Source organism: Acipenser ruthenus, chromosome 32 (genome assembly GCF_902713425.1).
Source record: "Acipenser ruthenus chromosome 32, fAciRut3.2 maternal haplotype, whole genome shotgun sequence".
Lineage (NCBI taxonomy): Eukaryota > Metazoa > Chordata > Actinopteri > Acipenseriformes > Acipenseridae > Acipenser > Acipenser ruthenus.
The window spans coordinates 13777319-13790773 of NC_081220.1; the positions used below are offsets into that span (position 1 = coordinate 13777319).

The 13455-nt window shown below is 43.3% G+C and overlaps 1 protein-coding gene across 1 annotated transcript; it reads left to right on the plus strand.

Annotated features, from left to right (window-relative positions):
- The first annotated feature begins 3412 nt into the window (after positions 1–3412).
- LOC131703291 (induced myeloid leukemia cell differentiation protein Mcl-1 homolog) lies at positions 3413–10373 on the plus strand. The gene is made up of 3 exons (XM_059006413.1): positions 3413–4099; positions 7629–7876; positions 8983–10373. The coding sequence occupies exons 1-3, from the start codon at positions 3598–3600 to the stop codon at positions 9097–9099; spliced, it is 867 nt and encodes a 288-aa protein (XP_058862396.1). The 5' UTR covers positions 3413–3597; the 3' UTR covers positions 9100–10373.
- Positions 10374–13455: the final 3082 nt, after the last annotated feature.

Consider the following 13455-nt stretch of genomic DNA (forward strand, 5'->3'; position numbering starts at 1 on the left):
CTGCAGTGTGGAGAGTGGAGTTCTCTTTCCTATACTGCTAGAGCGCTCTGCAGTGTTGAGAGGGGAGTTCTCTTTCCTATACTGCTAGAGCGCTCTGCAGTGTGGAGAGTGGAGTTCTCTTTCCTATACTACTAGAGCGCTCTGCAGTGTTGAGAGGGGAGTTCTCTTTCCTATACTGCTAGAGCGCTCTGCAGTGTGGAGAGTGGAGTTCTCTTTCCTATACTGCTAGAGCGCTCTGCAGTGTTGAGAGTGGAGTTCTCTTTCCTATACTGCTAGAGCGCTCTGCAGTGTTGAGAGTGGAGTCCTCTTTCCTATACTGCTAGAGCGCTCTGCAGTGTGGAAAGTGGAGTTCTCTTTCCTATACTGCTAGAGCGCTCTGCAGTGTTGAGAGTGGAGTTCTCTTTCCTATACTGCTAGAGCGCTCTGCAGTGTTGAGAGTGGAGTCCTCTTTCCTATACTGCTAGAGCGCTCTGCAGTGTGGAAAGTGGAGTTCTCTTTCCTATACTGCTAGAGCGCTCTGCAGTGTTGAGAGTGGAGTTCTCTTTCCTATACTGCTAGAGCGCTCTGCAGTGTGGAGAGTGGAGTTCTCTTTCCTATACTGCTAGAGCGCTCTGCAGTGTTGAGAGTGGAGTTCTCTTTCCTATACTGCTAGAGCGCTCTGCAGTGTTGAGAGTGGAGTTCTCTTTCCTATACTGCTAGAGCGCTCTGCAGTGTTGAGAGTGGAGTTCTCTTTCCTATACTGCTAGAGCGCTCTGCAGTGTTGAGAGTGGAGTTCTCTTTCCTATACTGCTAGAGCGCTCTGCAGTGTTGAGAGTGGAGTTCTCTTTCCTATACTGCTAGAGCGCTCTGCAGTGTTGAGAGTGGAGTTCTCTTTCCTATACCTGGAACCAGTTTTCCTGAAAAAGAGGCTTTGTGTTCGCCTCCGCTTGAGGTGAAGGGGCAGACTGTACTGTACCAGCATTTGTTGATTCACAGCTTAGTCATCATGTTTAATATTGCAATATGCAAGCATCTTCTGGGTGCGTCACGGGCAGGTTTGCAAATCATACATCACACCCTGTCAGCCTTATCTCTGGTAAAACAGACATCAGGGACACCGGACAGAAAAAAGATTGAAAAAAAAAGGTCAAAGGGGCTTGAGTTCAGAACTCTTGGGAAAAGGCTTTTGAGGGGCAGGTTTCCTGAGCAATCTTCATTCGGATTAAATTGGTGAGCTAGAAAGTACAGGTGGATGTGCAGATATTTTGGGCAGTTAGAAAAGCATTGTAAAGCACAGAGAGGGATGGTAAAGCATAGGGAAGCATTGTAAAGCACAGAGAGGTCTGGTAAAGCATAGGGAAGCATTGTAAAGCACAGAGAGGGATGGTAAAGCATAGGGAAGCATTGTAATGCACAGAGAGGTCTGGTAAAGCATAGGGAAGCATTGTAAAGCACAGAGAGGTGTGGTAAAGCATAGGGAAGCATTGTAAAGCACAGAGAGGTCTGGTAAAGCATAGGGAAGCATTGTAAAGCACAGAGAGGTGTGGTAAAGAATAGGGAAGCATTGTAAAGCACAGAGAGGTCTGGTAAAGCATAGGGAAGCATTGTAAAGCACAGAGAGGTCTGGTAAAGCATAGGGAAGCATTGTAAAGCACAGAGAGGTCTGGTAAAGCATAGGGAAGCATTGTAAAGCACAGAGAGGTGTGGTAAAGCATATTAATAAACATGGCAAACCAGGGTAAATGCAGAGTTTAACCATGGGAAAAATCTGGTTAAACTGCAATTCATACTGTGGTAGACTCGGTCCAGTTTATTTCATGGTCCAGAACATGACATCATCCAGAACACCATGGGCTTCCTGAGGAAGTGAGCCCTCCCTGAACATTCCAGACAGTGAGTCAAACCAGCACAGCATGGCAAAGGTCATCAAGGCTCAGAATGTCCTGTTCCTGTGGAGAATGACATCATCAGTGTCACTGAAGTGTACAGCTTTGGACAAACGTTTAGCATCACCCTATAGAATTATTATTATTATTATTTATTTCTTAGCAGACGACCTTATCCAGGGCGACTTACAATTGTTACAAGATATCACATTATTTTTACATACAATTCCCCATTTATACAGTTGGGTTTTTTTTACTGGAGCAATCTAGGTAAAGTAACTTGCTCAAGGGTACAGCAGCAGTGTCCCCCCACCTGGGATTGAACCCACGACCCTCCGGTCAAGAGTCCAGAGCCCCTAACCACTACTCCACACTGCTGCCCTAATGCCCTAGGTTAGCTAGCGTGTTTGTTTGGGGATGAAATGTTATTGTAGCCACGCCTTAATTTATATTTCGTATTTACGCAGACTATTCTATAATGACTCTCACAGCAGCTGTACCTGAAAATGCAGTCACACCCAGTCAAGGTAACTTAACAACATCAAAACAGACATGATTAAGGTATTCGTGAGCACATAAGCTGCTCCTAAAATAGCAGAGATTCCTGAAGCTGTCCCCCGTTACACTGGTTTTTTGTTTGTTGTTCTGTTTGTTTTTGAATTGCTTTATCATGCCCCTCCGGGCTGTAGAATAATTAGTCTTTGGCATAACTTGAATGTTCTCGATCGTTCTCACACGATGTAGTTTGATAGTAACTTAAGACGCCAGAGAGAGAGGACCGTGTGAAAAATTAAAAGGGTCGCATTAACCCCTACGAACCAAAACTGTGATTGTTATGTTATAATTCAGAAATAAATACGTGTCCCCCTTTTAAATTGTTTTTTATTATTATTATTATTATTTATTTCTTAGCAGACGCCCTTATCCAGGGCGACTTACAATTTATTTTTTACATACAATTACCCATTTATACAGTTGGGTTTTTACTGGAGCAATCTAGGTAAAGTACCTTGCTCAAGGGTACAGCAGCAGTGTCCCCTACCAGGGATTGAACCCACGACCCTCCGGTCAAGAGTCCAGAGCCCTAACCACTACTCCACACTGCTGTATATACATACACTTGTATTATTATTATTATTATTATTATAAAGAAAGAAAACGTGTTAACATTTCAGTATTTCAGTCACATTTCATAGATTTATTATGTTCGTGATATCCTAACAGGATAATAAATCTCAAAATAATTCATTCGTGTACTGCGTGTGTGTTTATTGACGTGTTATTTAGACTAAGGGGAATGACAAGCACACATTTTTAAAAAATCCCGATAAATGCATCTATCTATATCGATTATAGGTGAGAGAGGAAAGCGCAACTTTTGCTAAAATTTCCTTATGCAGAATATGGAAAGTGCCCAAAAAAGCCCACAGTTCCGTTTTAACGAGACGTAGCGCACGTAAATCTGACGCCTTCGCGTTCCATTGTGATGTCACGGTAGGGGCGGGGACTCAGACAAGTATATAAAAGAGCGTACGGGCGGAGGAACTTCCGCTGCAGTCAGACTGGAAGATATTAACTCGAATAGACTCAGTCGCGTAGAAACGGTTTGTTTTGTTTTTTGGTTAAATTTTTTTTTTTTTTAACCTTTAAAAAAAAAAAGTTTAACAGGTTTCTTCTCTTTCTGTAACTTAAGCCAGTGAAATAAATAAATAAACCAAACAGCCAACCGAAAATGAGTCTGACGCTCCTGGGTTTGAAACGCGCCACGTCCAACACGGTCGTTCAGCTGAATCTGTGCTGCGAAGCGGCCGCCCGCACGGAAATCGAGCACCGGGGCTTCGGAGGCCAAACGAACCCGAGAGCGGAAAAAGCCGAAGAGCTGGACGGCTGCGGCGCGGACGAAGTGGATTTCTGCCCCGGTTCTTCCAAGCCCGTCAGAAACGGCTTCAAAGTCAAAGTGCTGTCGCCGTTCCCGGTGAGCACCAACGAAGACGGGTCCCTGCCGTCCTCCCCGGACTCGCCGTCGAGCCCGGTCTGCGGGGCGGTGCCCGGCTTCGAGGAGCCGCACCCGGACGGGCGGTTCGAGCAGGAAACCAGGGCGCTCGTCGAGGATTACTTGCGGACGTACGCGGGCCTGCGGGCCTCTCGGATAAGCCGAAAGCAAAACAAACCGCTGGAGACCCTCCGACGAGTCTCCGACGGCGTGATCGAGAAACATCGCTACGCCTTCAACGGTAAGTGCAGCAAAATCTAGATTGCCCTGGTTTTTAATTTTATAATGTTACGTACGTCTGTACTCTCCACAGTGTTTTTGTTTCTCGGCTTTACCGGCCAGCTTCAGTCGCGCTGTGTGTTTTTTTTTTGCATTCAAATCCACGCAAAACCAGTTCAATTTAATTCTTTAATTGTGGCGGATTTAATGTTTTTTTGTTATTTCTTAGCAGACGCTCTTATCCAGGGCGACAGTCCTAAACACAAATACATTTCAAGAATCGCAGTAGAAGTAACACAATTAGGAGCAAGATAAATACAATTACTTTGATTACTATGGGAAAACCCGTACCGATTTTGAAGCTAGGTAGGGAACCTGATTTTAATTTCAGACGTGTTTTTGTATTTTTTGGAGGGGGGTGGGATCCCATGTCGAATACACTTGTCCTAAAATCTGGTTGTCCTAGTTGATTCCCGAAGCAAATGTAACTAGGTGAGGGGTTGAGTTGAATCTATAAACACAGCAAGCAACACACACGGGGGATGGGTTTGTGGATCTATTTTCATACACCATTAATTGTACTAAGGACACCCCCCCCCCCCCCCACCAAAAAAACAGAAACCTCACCTGCCGATCCGCCTCCAGGACAAGGCAAGGGCAGATCCGCTAGAGTGGACCGGGTCCCTGATTGGGACATTCAAACGAGCGGGTGTTCGGTGGGGGATCCGGTTCGGATCGGGTTTAGATTCCAGTAGGATTACAATTCGATTCAACGAGCTCTCCAGAACTCCGCCTGCAGCTCCTCGTTTTTGTAGCAATGCAAAAATAAACACTGCGTTCATTTTGTTCTAGGGGGGGAAAACTGAAAAAGAGAGTTGGCTTTTTAAAAAAAGATATATAGATGTTTATGTATTTGAGTGTTTGGAAGTGCATGCATGGTTTAAATCTGTGTACATTATTTATAATGCATGCAGAACCTCCACAATGCATACGCTGCCCGAGCCTCATTTTCTAAAACGTTAACGAGGATATTTTGGTTTTCTCCAGACTTGAGCACCCGCGTTATAATTGTGTAATGGTATTTACAACCGCAGTTCCTCAAATTCATAATAGGTGTTGAAATTAGGGCTGGGGATTTCGTTATTGTGTGATTACTGTGCGTCTTGCAAAAACACGGGGGTCACCACACAAGGGAAGTGCGCCATTTCCGGGTTTATCTGGGGGGCGGGGCTACGTGGTTATGACGAAGATTGATTGATTGATGCATATCGAGTTTGTTTTGCAAAACCTGTTTTAAATACTTCATAGCTTCTAAAACCGAGCATCGCATCGATTTATCTCGATTATTAAATGCTCCAGTGCACAGCCTGAATTTTAAAATACGGGAAGTCATTTTCCAAAGAGAACCGAACTGGTGTTTTCTCTAAATCTATACCTCCGTTTTATAGTGGTCTTGGGTTTTAAAAAATAAATTAAGTGCCTGTTTTTTATGTTCAGAAACGCGGGACATTCCAAAACTTATTTACAGGAAAAAAGAAACTGTCTTGTTTCTAAATTACGCAACACCTTACATTGTGGGTGGGGGGGGGGACTCGACAACAATTTAGGGAGTGCCCCTTTTTGAGTATTTACACCTACAAAGTCTAGCTTGGCTTTTAGAAAGCGTAAAATATATAAATGCAACTCGAGAGTCTCTTTTTTTCCTTTTGCAGAAACTCATTGACACGCCCCTCAATTCAGAATCCTTAGGGAGCTGTTTTTAAAATGGCTTAATTACCCCCACAGGTGGATGTGTGTGTTTTTTCCATAGGTAGTCCTTTTAGAGAGACTGGGCGGGTTGACTTGATGTTTTGTACTGCTTTCCCAGGGGTGGGGGAAAATATTCTCTGCAGAGTTATTTTCACTTTCTCAGTGCCGAGCAACAAAACCCAATAAATAAATGAAACCTATTTAAACTGGAGTCTTGCCACCCAGCGAGGCAAACAGGAAGGAGTAATTAACCCAGCGAGATAAGTGCGGTTTATACTTGGTTGTTGACAGATAACAAGTCACCCCCTCCCTTAAGAATAATGGGGAGGGAAGGTGAACAATTCATAGCGTCTAAATTTATCGCTGGAGGAATTTGAGCTATGCTGAAGGGTTTGTCTCTCAAAGCCTAACCGCAAAAGCCGTGCCTGCTGATTTTTGAGAGAGCGGATGTTTATAATCGTACGCTGTGAGGGGATTGGTTACCATGGCACTGACATGGCAGATCCAGTCCCGCGCCTCTCTTTCCACTGCACTGGGATCTGCTGCAGGATTTGGTTTCGAAATCTTGGTAGTCTGTTGGTTTTGAATATTTAGGCGTTTTGTTTGTCTCCCTCCTGCTGTTTTTTAGTGGTTTACACAGCTGTGCAAGATGGATGTAGAGCTCTGGGCAAAATATTTGCATCACCTAGAATTTTAGGACTGTTTTTTGTAATTTAAAAACTCGATTAGATATCTTTCTTGGGTATTTTTTTTATTTAACATTGTGTAATCAAAGAAACTACAAACTGATAATCGCAAAAAAGTCTACCAGAAGGAAGCCATAATAGTAGTCCAGCGGTATTTCATGTTGGATTTCTGAAATGTCACTTCCCTAACCCTATAGGGGGATGTCAACTACAAAGCGACGTGCAATTCACTATGTTGGAGTGACATTATATTCAGCAGGTTTTGTTCCACTTTGTGAAGCTGAATGAGTTTTTGTTCTGTAGGGGATGCTAATCTTTTGCCCGTGGCTGTATGTCTAGCGGGTTCCACAGTGGGTTTGTCGATGCGTTGGAAGACGCTGGCCAGTGTTTCCACACACGCACAGAGTCCGCGTGGCTGCGATTTTAACCTTTCCATCTTCGTGTTGTCGTGGTGACGGCAGGCTGTCTTCGGGGGGGGGGGGTAGGGTGCGTTGAGTTTCGGGTGTGGAGGAGGTGATTCTGAGAGATTAGTCAGCCTGGCTCAACCCTACACCAGCTGTACAAGGTTATGCAAATAAAATAAATGAATCATGTTAAAGAAATGAGTTCATGAAATGGGGAAGCAGTGAGCAGGATCAGTCACTGTAATCTGGCTTTTGAGAAACAATTGAAACTCCCATTGCATAGCAGTGTGATCCGTTCCTGGTTTCACTCTGAGTAATAAGACACCCCTGAGCGTGTTGCCTAGACACACTGAAACTAATCCAGCTGGTTTACCAACCTGAATGGGTGAAGCTATTCTGTAATCCTGAGTCATTTCTGATATAGGGCCGCAGTGTGGAGTAGTGGTTAGGGGCTCTGGACTCTTGACCGGAGGGTCGTGGGTTCAATCCCAGGTGGGGGACACTGCTGCTGTACCCTTGAGCAAGGTACTTTACCTAGATTGCTCCAGTAAAAACCCAACTGTATAAATGGGTAACTGTATGTAAAAATAATGCGATATCTTATAACAATTGTAAGTCGCCCTGGATAAGGGCGTCTGCCAAGAAATTAATAATATTTTGACAAATTCCGTTCTTTGGATATTTGATAATTTTATTTATTTTTTCCCCCCAGGAATCATCAACAGGCTCAGCGTGGGTCAGGATATGGAGGTGGGTTTCGTGACGAACGTGGCTGAGAGCCTGTTCAGCGACGGGACCACGAACTGGGGCCGCGTGGTCAGCTTGGTGGCGTTCGGGGCCGTGGTGGCCAGGCACCTGAAACAGAGCGGTCTGGAGCACAGCATCGAGCCGCTGGGGGAACGAATCAGCAGCTTCCTCCTCCGGGACAAGAGAGCCTGGATGATCGAGAACGGAGCGTGGGTGAGTGAGCGCCGCGCTGTCTTCACACACCAGGAGGGGGCGCCATGCCGGGCTTGAGGGGGAGGGGGAGGGGGGAGGGGGAGGGGGGGAGAATGGATTAGATTTGATAGTAGATGTTGGACCAGTTTTTGATGCAGAGTTCAATCCTGACCCCGCCAAATTAAAATGACTCCCTGGACTACATCTAAATTCTCATGGTGGCAGTTTCTGATCCTTTTCAGTTTCCCCCAAAATTGACGACTTTCGCATGCATTTTGTTTAACTTGGTGACAGACTATTTAAATTTTTCGTTCGACTTTTTTAAAATGTGCGAGGCAAAGTGAGCTAGCTATTGGACCGTTTACACGCAGGTGAAGTTTAGACTGGGTTGCGCTCCTAATGAGAGAATGGAAGGCGATGATGATAACCTGCCCGCCCCACCCCCACCCCACACACACGGTTCGATTCACAAGTTTCTAAAGCAGCTGTCGTTTGCAATGTTGAATTATTCAGTAGCTGTCGCGTGAATCCGGTCCTCCAGCTTGCAACGTCAACCCGCGACAGAACCGCCTGTTTCCTGTCTTAATTGCTGCTGATCAGCCTCCATTCAGTTGTGTGTATTGGGTTCGCGGGGGGGTGGGGGGGGGGTTACACAGTCGTCAGCATTGCCCTCCTTCTCCCAGTCCCAGAGCAGTTGAAACCTGAGAGCTTTGATTATATTACCTCCTGAAGGTGCACAAGGAAACAAGGGCTGCTTGTTCATTCGCTTTGTTCTCGAAATACATTTTGAGCGACTCGTGTATCGCAAGGAGGAAACTGTTTTTGGACAGCCAGTTCCAACCCGTCCAGTCAAATTTTTATAGACCCTGTTTCGTGCTCCTCGCTGCAGAAATGAGTTTCTGTTTTAGTGGCACGCTTGCGTGCTCTGTACCATAAAAGGTTAAAGATATTTGGGGATCAATTGGTAGAGAAACGATGAAACTGGGGCACAGCGAAGTCTTTAGAACAAGAGAGTGAAGTTAATTTTTTATAAAACTGCTTCCTTTTAGTGATCAACTTGGCCAAACTTCCGAAGTCTTTGACCAGTTGTTGCGAAACATTCTGATATTTATTTTTGTGTTCTGCAGGAAGGCTTCGTGGATTTCTTCCACACGGAGGACCCCGAGTCCAGCGTGAGGAGCGCTTTGATGACCTTCGCTGGCCTTGCAGGTATCGGCGCTGGCATCGCGCTGCTCATGAGATGAGGGGAGGGGGACTCCCTAAAGATACTGGACTATCGCTACCTGAATGTCTGTCCATTCAAAAAGACTTGGCTTCCAAGCCCCCTGTCAAAAAGATAAACCTGGCTGACGGGGGTGCGGTTTTGAAGAACGCAGGCTCTGCCCCGGTGAAAGGGAGGAGGAGGAGGAGGGGGGGCACAGACCAGGGGGTCCAGAGAGAGGGGTTCTCCAGGCACACCATTTTTAAAACTCACTACAGTTTGGAGATCGCAGGAAGGAGTGCATTCCCAGATGCGTGTTTGTTTTTGTTTGTAATTTGGTGCTTTTTGAAATGTTGCAGCTGAATTTGAGAGAATGTAACACCAGATTTAAAAGTATTTCTGTAGCTGCACAGTGACATCACTGGTTTCCCTGGTTTTAAGGGGAGTGTTTTGGTTGGGGTGTTCTGTTTTTTTTTTTTGGGGGGGGGGTGAGGGAGATCACACCTGTTTTCTTCACCTGGGGGGGGGTGAAACACATTTTATTTTTGTAATAAATTTGAGAGAGATGTCATGTGGTTTGTGGTTTGTTTTTTTTTTTTTTTTTTTTTTTGTAAATGTTACAAATACTTTTTGGGCCCCCCCCCCCCTCCCCAATCAGTCTGATTACAAAATGATTACTGCAATTGAAAATTCATTTTATTGCAGTCGTTGGTAAATCTTACTTCGCAGTTAGCCGTAACTGAAGCGTTTAAAAATCTCAAGCATTTTGGAAGTGGGTGTTTTTTGGTTTGTTCTACCGTTCCTGTTCTCTTAAATTTAAAAATAGGGTATTGAATATCTAGCCACGTCTTAATTTAACACCCAGGATCATGAATGCTAGGGTTTTTATTTTTTTATATAAATCAGTCGCCGCAGTGTCAATTTTTGGCAAACCTCCTTAATTTTGTTTTTTCAAATCAGTTTCTTCAGTATTTTGGTTGATAGCAAGTTAACTCCAATTTATATATGGAGGGGTGCAGATTTAGTTTCTCTTTCTTTGTCCAGCTGAAGAGTATATATTTTTTGTATTGTACACACAGATATATATATATATATGCTACAGAAACTGCCAGCTCTTGATATGATCCTGTAATTTAGAGATTAGAAACTTGTGTTTCCTTCATAGCCCGACTATTAAACATTTGTACCTGCGTAGCTCTCTGTGTATGCAAGAACAGACACTTAAATATTACTCAGACTGCAGAATTTCTAATCTCTGAATTGATGTTGTGAATTTTATAGATTATATATTAAAAAAAAAATCTAAATTTTTTAAAACGCCTTGTGTGTGTTTTTTGTTGCTTTGGGAACGGGTCTGAAATCTTTGGCATGTTTTTAAAGGGATGATCGATTGGGGGACCCCCAATATATTAAGGGGTCTCGGTGAGGAAGCCAGGGCAACACCATCCCCAGCGCTAGTCTTGTTGCAAATCCAGTGTTTCTTAACTGTGTGAATTCTGTGCATTGCTTTTAATAACGGTAAAGGAATTCTGATCTATACTACAGTGATCCATTCTGAACAGCCTTGCAGCATCCTCCACCCCCCTTCCTCATGAAATCTACATTTATTTTAAATCAACAGTCCGTGTGAACTCTAGAGTTCAGGAAACTGCCCCGTCATGACTCGTTTGTTTATTTTCTTGGAGGGGCGGGGGTATTCTGCATTCTAAAAGCTGCATACCGCCCAACAGGTTTTTGCATCGGCCTGCAGAATGAACTCGTTTTGCTTCAGGAAGTCGAATGAAACCAGCGGAATAATGTTATGTTAACATTGAATTGCACGCTGCTTTGTAGTTTTTTCCACAAAAAAAAAAAAAACTGCTAACAAATGCTTTTTAATTATCCCCCTCCCCCAAAAAATATGTATATTTTGGTTTGCTGTGATTACATGATCAAATAAAAATATCTGCATTATATTTTATTTATATATAAATGGTCTGAATTGAAAAATTGTGGAGGATGCAAAACTTTTGATCATAGCTGTAAATGGACAATGTGATGCAGTCGTGCACACAGTGACTGAAGTAGATTCGAGAAATTTAATTGATATGTATATAGTTGCAAGCAGCTGCGGTGTGAATCTAACGCAGTGAGCAAACTCTCCCTTAATCGAGCCCAGGACCGGCCCGTGAGGTTCTGAGATCCGGGGATCCCGGGTGTGTTTTGTACCTCCCGCAGCTTCACACGGTCAGCTCGCCTTCGTTTGCATTTGACCTGCTCATGAGAGCATGCAAACCCTCCATTTAAATTCCAGTTTTGCATCCCCTAAATATTTTAGAATTGAGGTTAAAGCGCTTTATTTATTTAGGTGGCATGGATGGCTTGTAGAATTACATCGTTAACGCCTGCATACCAGCCTTTTTTTATAATCTCTAAACAAGGAGGCTGTGTGGTCCAGTGGTTAAAGAAAAGGGCTTGTAACCAGGAGGTCTCCGGTTCAAATCCCTCCTCAGCCACTGACTCACTGTGTGACCCTGAGCAAGTCACTTAACCTCCTTGTGCTCCGTCTTTCGGGTGAGATGTAATTGTAAGTGACTCTGCAGCTGATGCATAGTTCACACACCCTAGTCGTCTTGGATAAAGGCGTCTGCTAAATAAACAAATAATGGAGCAGGAAACTCCCAAGCCTCAAACATATTTGAAATATGTGTTTAAAATAGCAGTCTAATGATAGTTCCGCACAGGCACGTCACAGTGTCGATTGATGGTTCATCAACACAGAACTAAACTCTCTCGGTCTTGTCAGTGCAGCCGTTTCAATTCCTGAAATAAACATTTCAATTGAAACCTTCCTCCTGCTTCCTGTTTTTTTTTTTTTATTCCAATTCCGTTGCCATGACAGCCAGACGACGAGAAAGGGCGGAAGTGTGTGGAACCCGCAAGAGCTAGCAAGCCGGTCTCGCCGCAAGAATTTCGCAAAAAAAAAACTCAAAAAAAGAGACTGCCATTCCTTTTATGAATTTATTGCATGCATTTATTTACGCACGACGTAATTATGATTTTTATTTGTTTTAATCTTTTGTGTATATATGTCATTTGACACGTCCTAAATCAACATTTCTCATGTCACAAAAGTAATTAATTAACACGCCATTAAAGTTTAGTTCCCTGTGAATAAATAAACAGAAGCGCTCATCTTTAATATGTATAGTAAAACGATGGATACACAAACACACACACATCAGAACCGCGAAATCGAGAGAGACTCCCAAGGATTTGGGTTTTTAATAAACGCATTTAAACATAAATCGCTGTACAACTGATTAATACTGTTCACTGACACACCTTTTACCAGCTTAATCGTTCGTTTTTTTCGTGTTGTGTGTGGGGGTTTTTTTTCACACGGAGCCAACATCCTTCTCGGATTTTAAACCACTTTCGGTAATCCCCCCCATTATTTCTTTGAAAAAAATAAACCCGTTCTGTATTTTTTTTTTCTGTATTTGTACCCGTGGTTACTGCTGGGCGGAATAAACATGCTAACACACGTGTGGAGCTATTAATGTGTTTAGTTAAGAGACGCCTTTATCCGTGGAGACTCACAGAGACTAGGGCTTGTGAACTATGCATCCCAGTCTCTTACACAGCATCGTCTCACCTGAAAGACGGAGCACAAGGAGGTTAAGTGACTGCCTCAGGATCACACAGTGAGTCAGTGGTTGAGGTGGGATTTGAACCAGGGACCTCCTGGTTACAAGCCCTTTTCTTTAACTACTGGACCACACAGCCATCTCTGTGACTTTTTTTTTTTGTTTAATTGTGATTTATAATTGCAATTACTGCAGCATAATTGTGAACCAAATGTAATTTATTTGTCAGACTCCTTTATCCCAGGCGACTCACACAGGTGTTACAGGGCAGCACAGGGTTACAATGCAAGCTTCATATTTAAATACAGTGTAGTTTACAGTAAGTGCAAATAATAACACTACTAGAATACAATATGAACTAGGATGCTATGTATAATAATAACACTACTAGAATACAATGTGAACTAGGATGCTCTGTATAATAATAACACTACCAGAATCCAATATGAACTAGGATGCTATGTATAATAATAACACTACTAGAATACAATATGAACTAGGATGCTATGTATAATAATAACACTACTAGAATACAATATGAACTAGGATGCTATGTATAATAATAACACTACTAGAATACAATATGAACTAGGATGCTATGTATAATAATAACACTACTAGAATACAATATGAACTAGGATGCTATGTATAATAATAACACTGCTAGAATACAATATGAACTAGGATGCAGCCAGTTAGGATCACAGCAAGTTATATCTACAGTGACATGTTAGCAGTGCAGTAGTGCAAGGATAGCACATCAGCTGAGG

Coding starts and splice junctions, on each gene's coding strand:
- LOC131703291 (XM_059006413.1), top strand. CDS start 3,598: ATGAGTCTGACGCTCCTGGGTTTGAAACGCGCCACGTCCAACACGGTC. Junction 4,100..7,628: donor ACATCGCTACGCCTTCAACG/GTAAGTGCAGCA, acceptor TTTTCCCCCCAG/GAATCATCAACAGGCTCAGC. Junction 7,877..8,982: donor TGATCGAGAACGGAGCGTGG/GTGAGTGAGCGC, acceptor TGTGTTCTGCAG/GAAGGCTTCGTGGATTTCTT.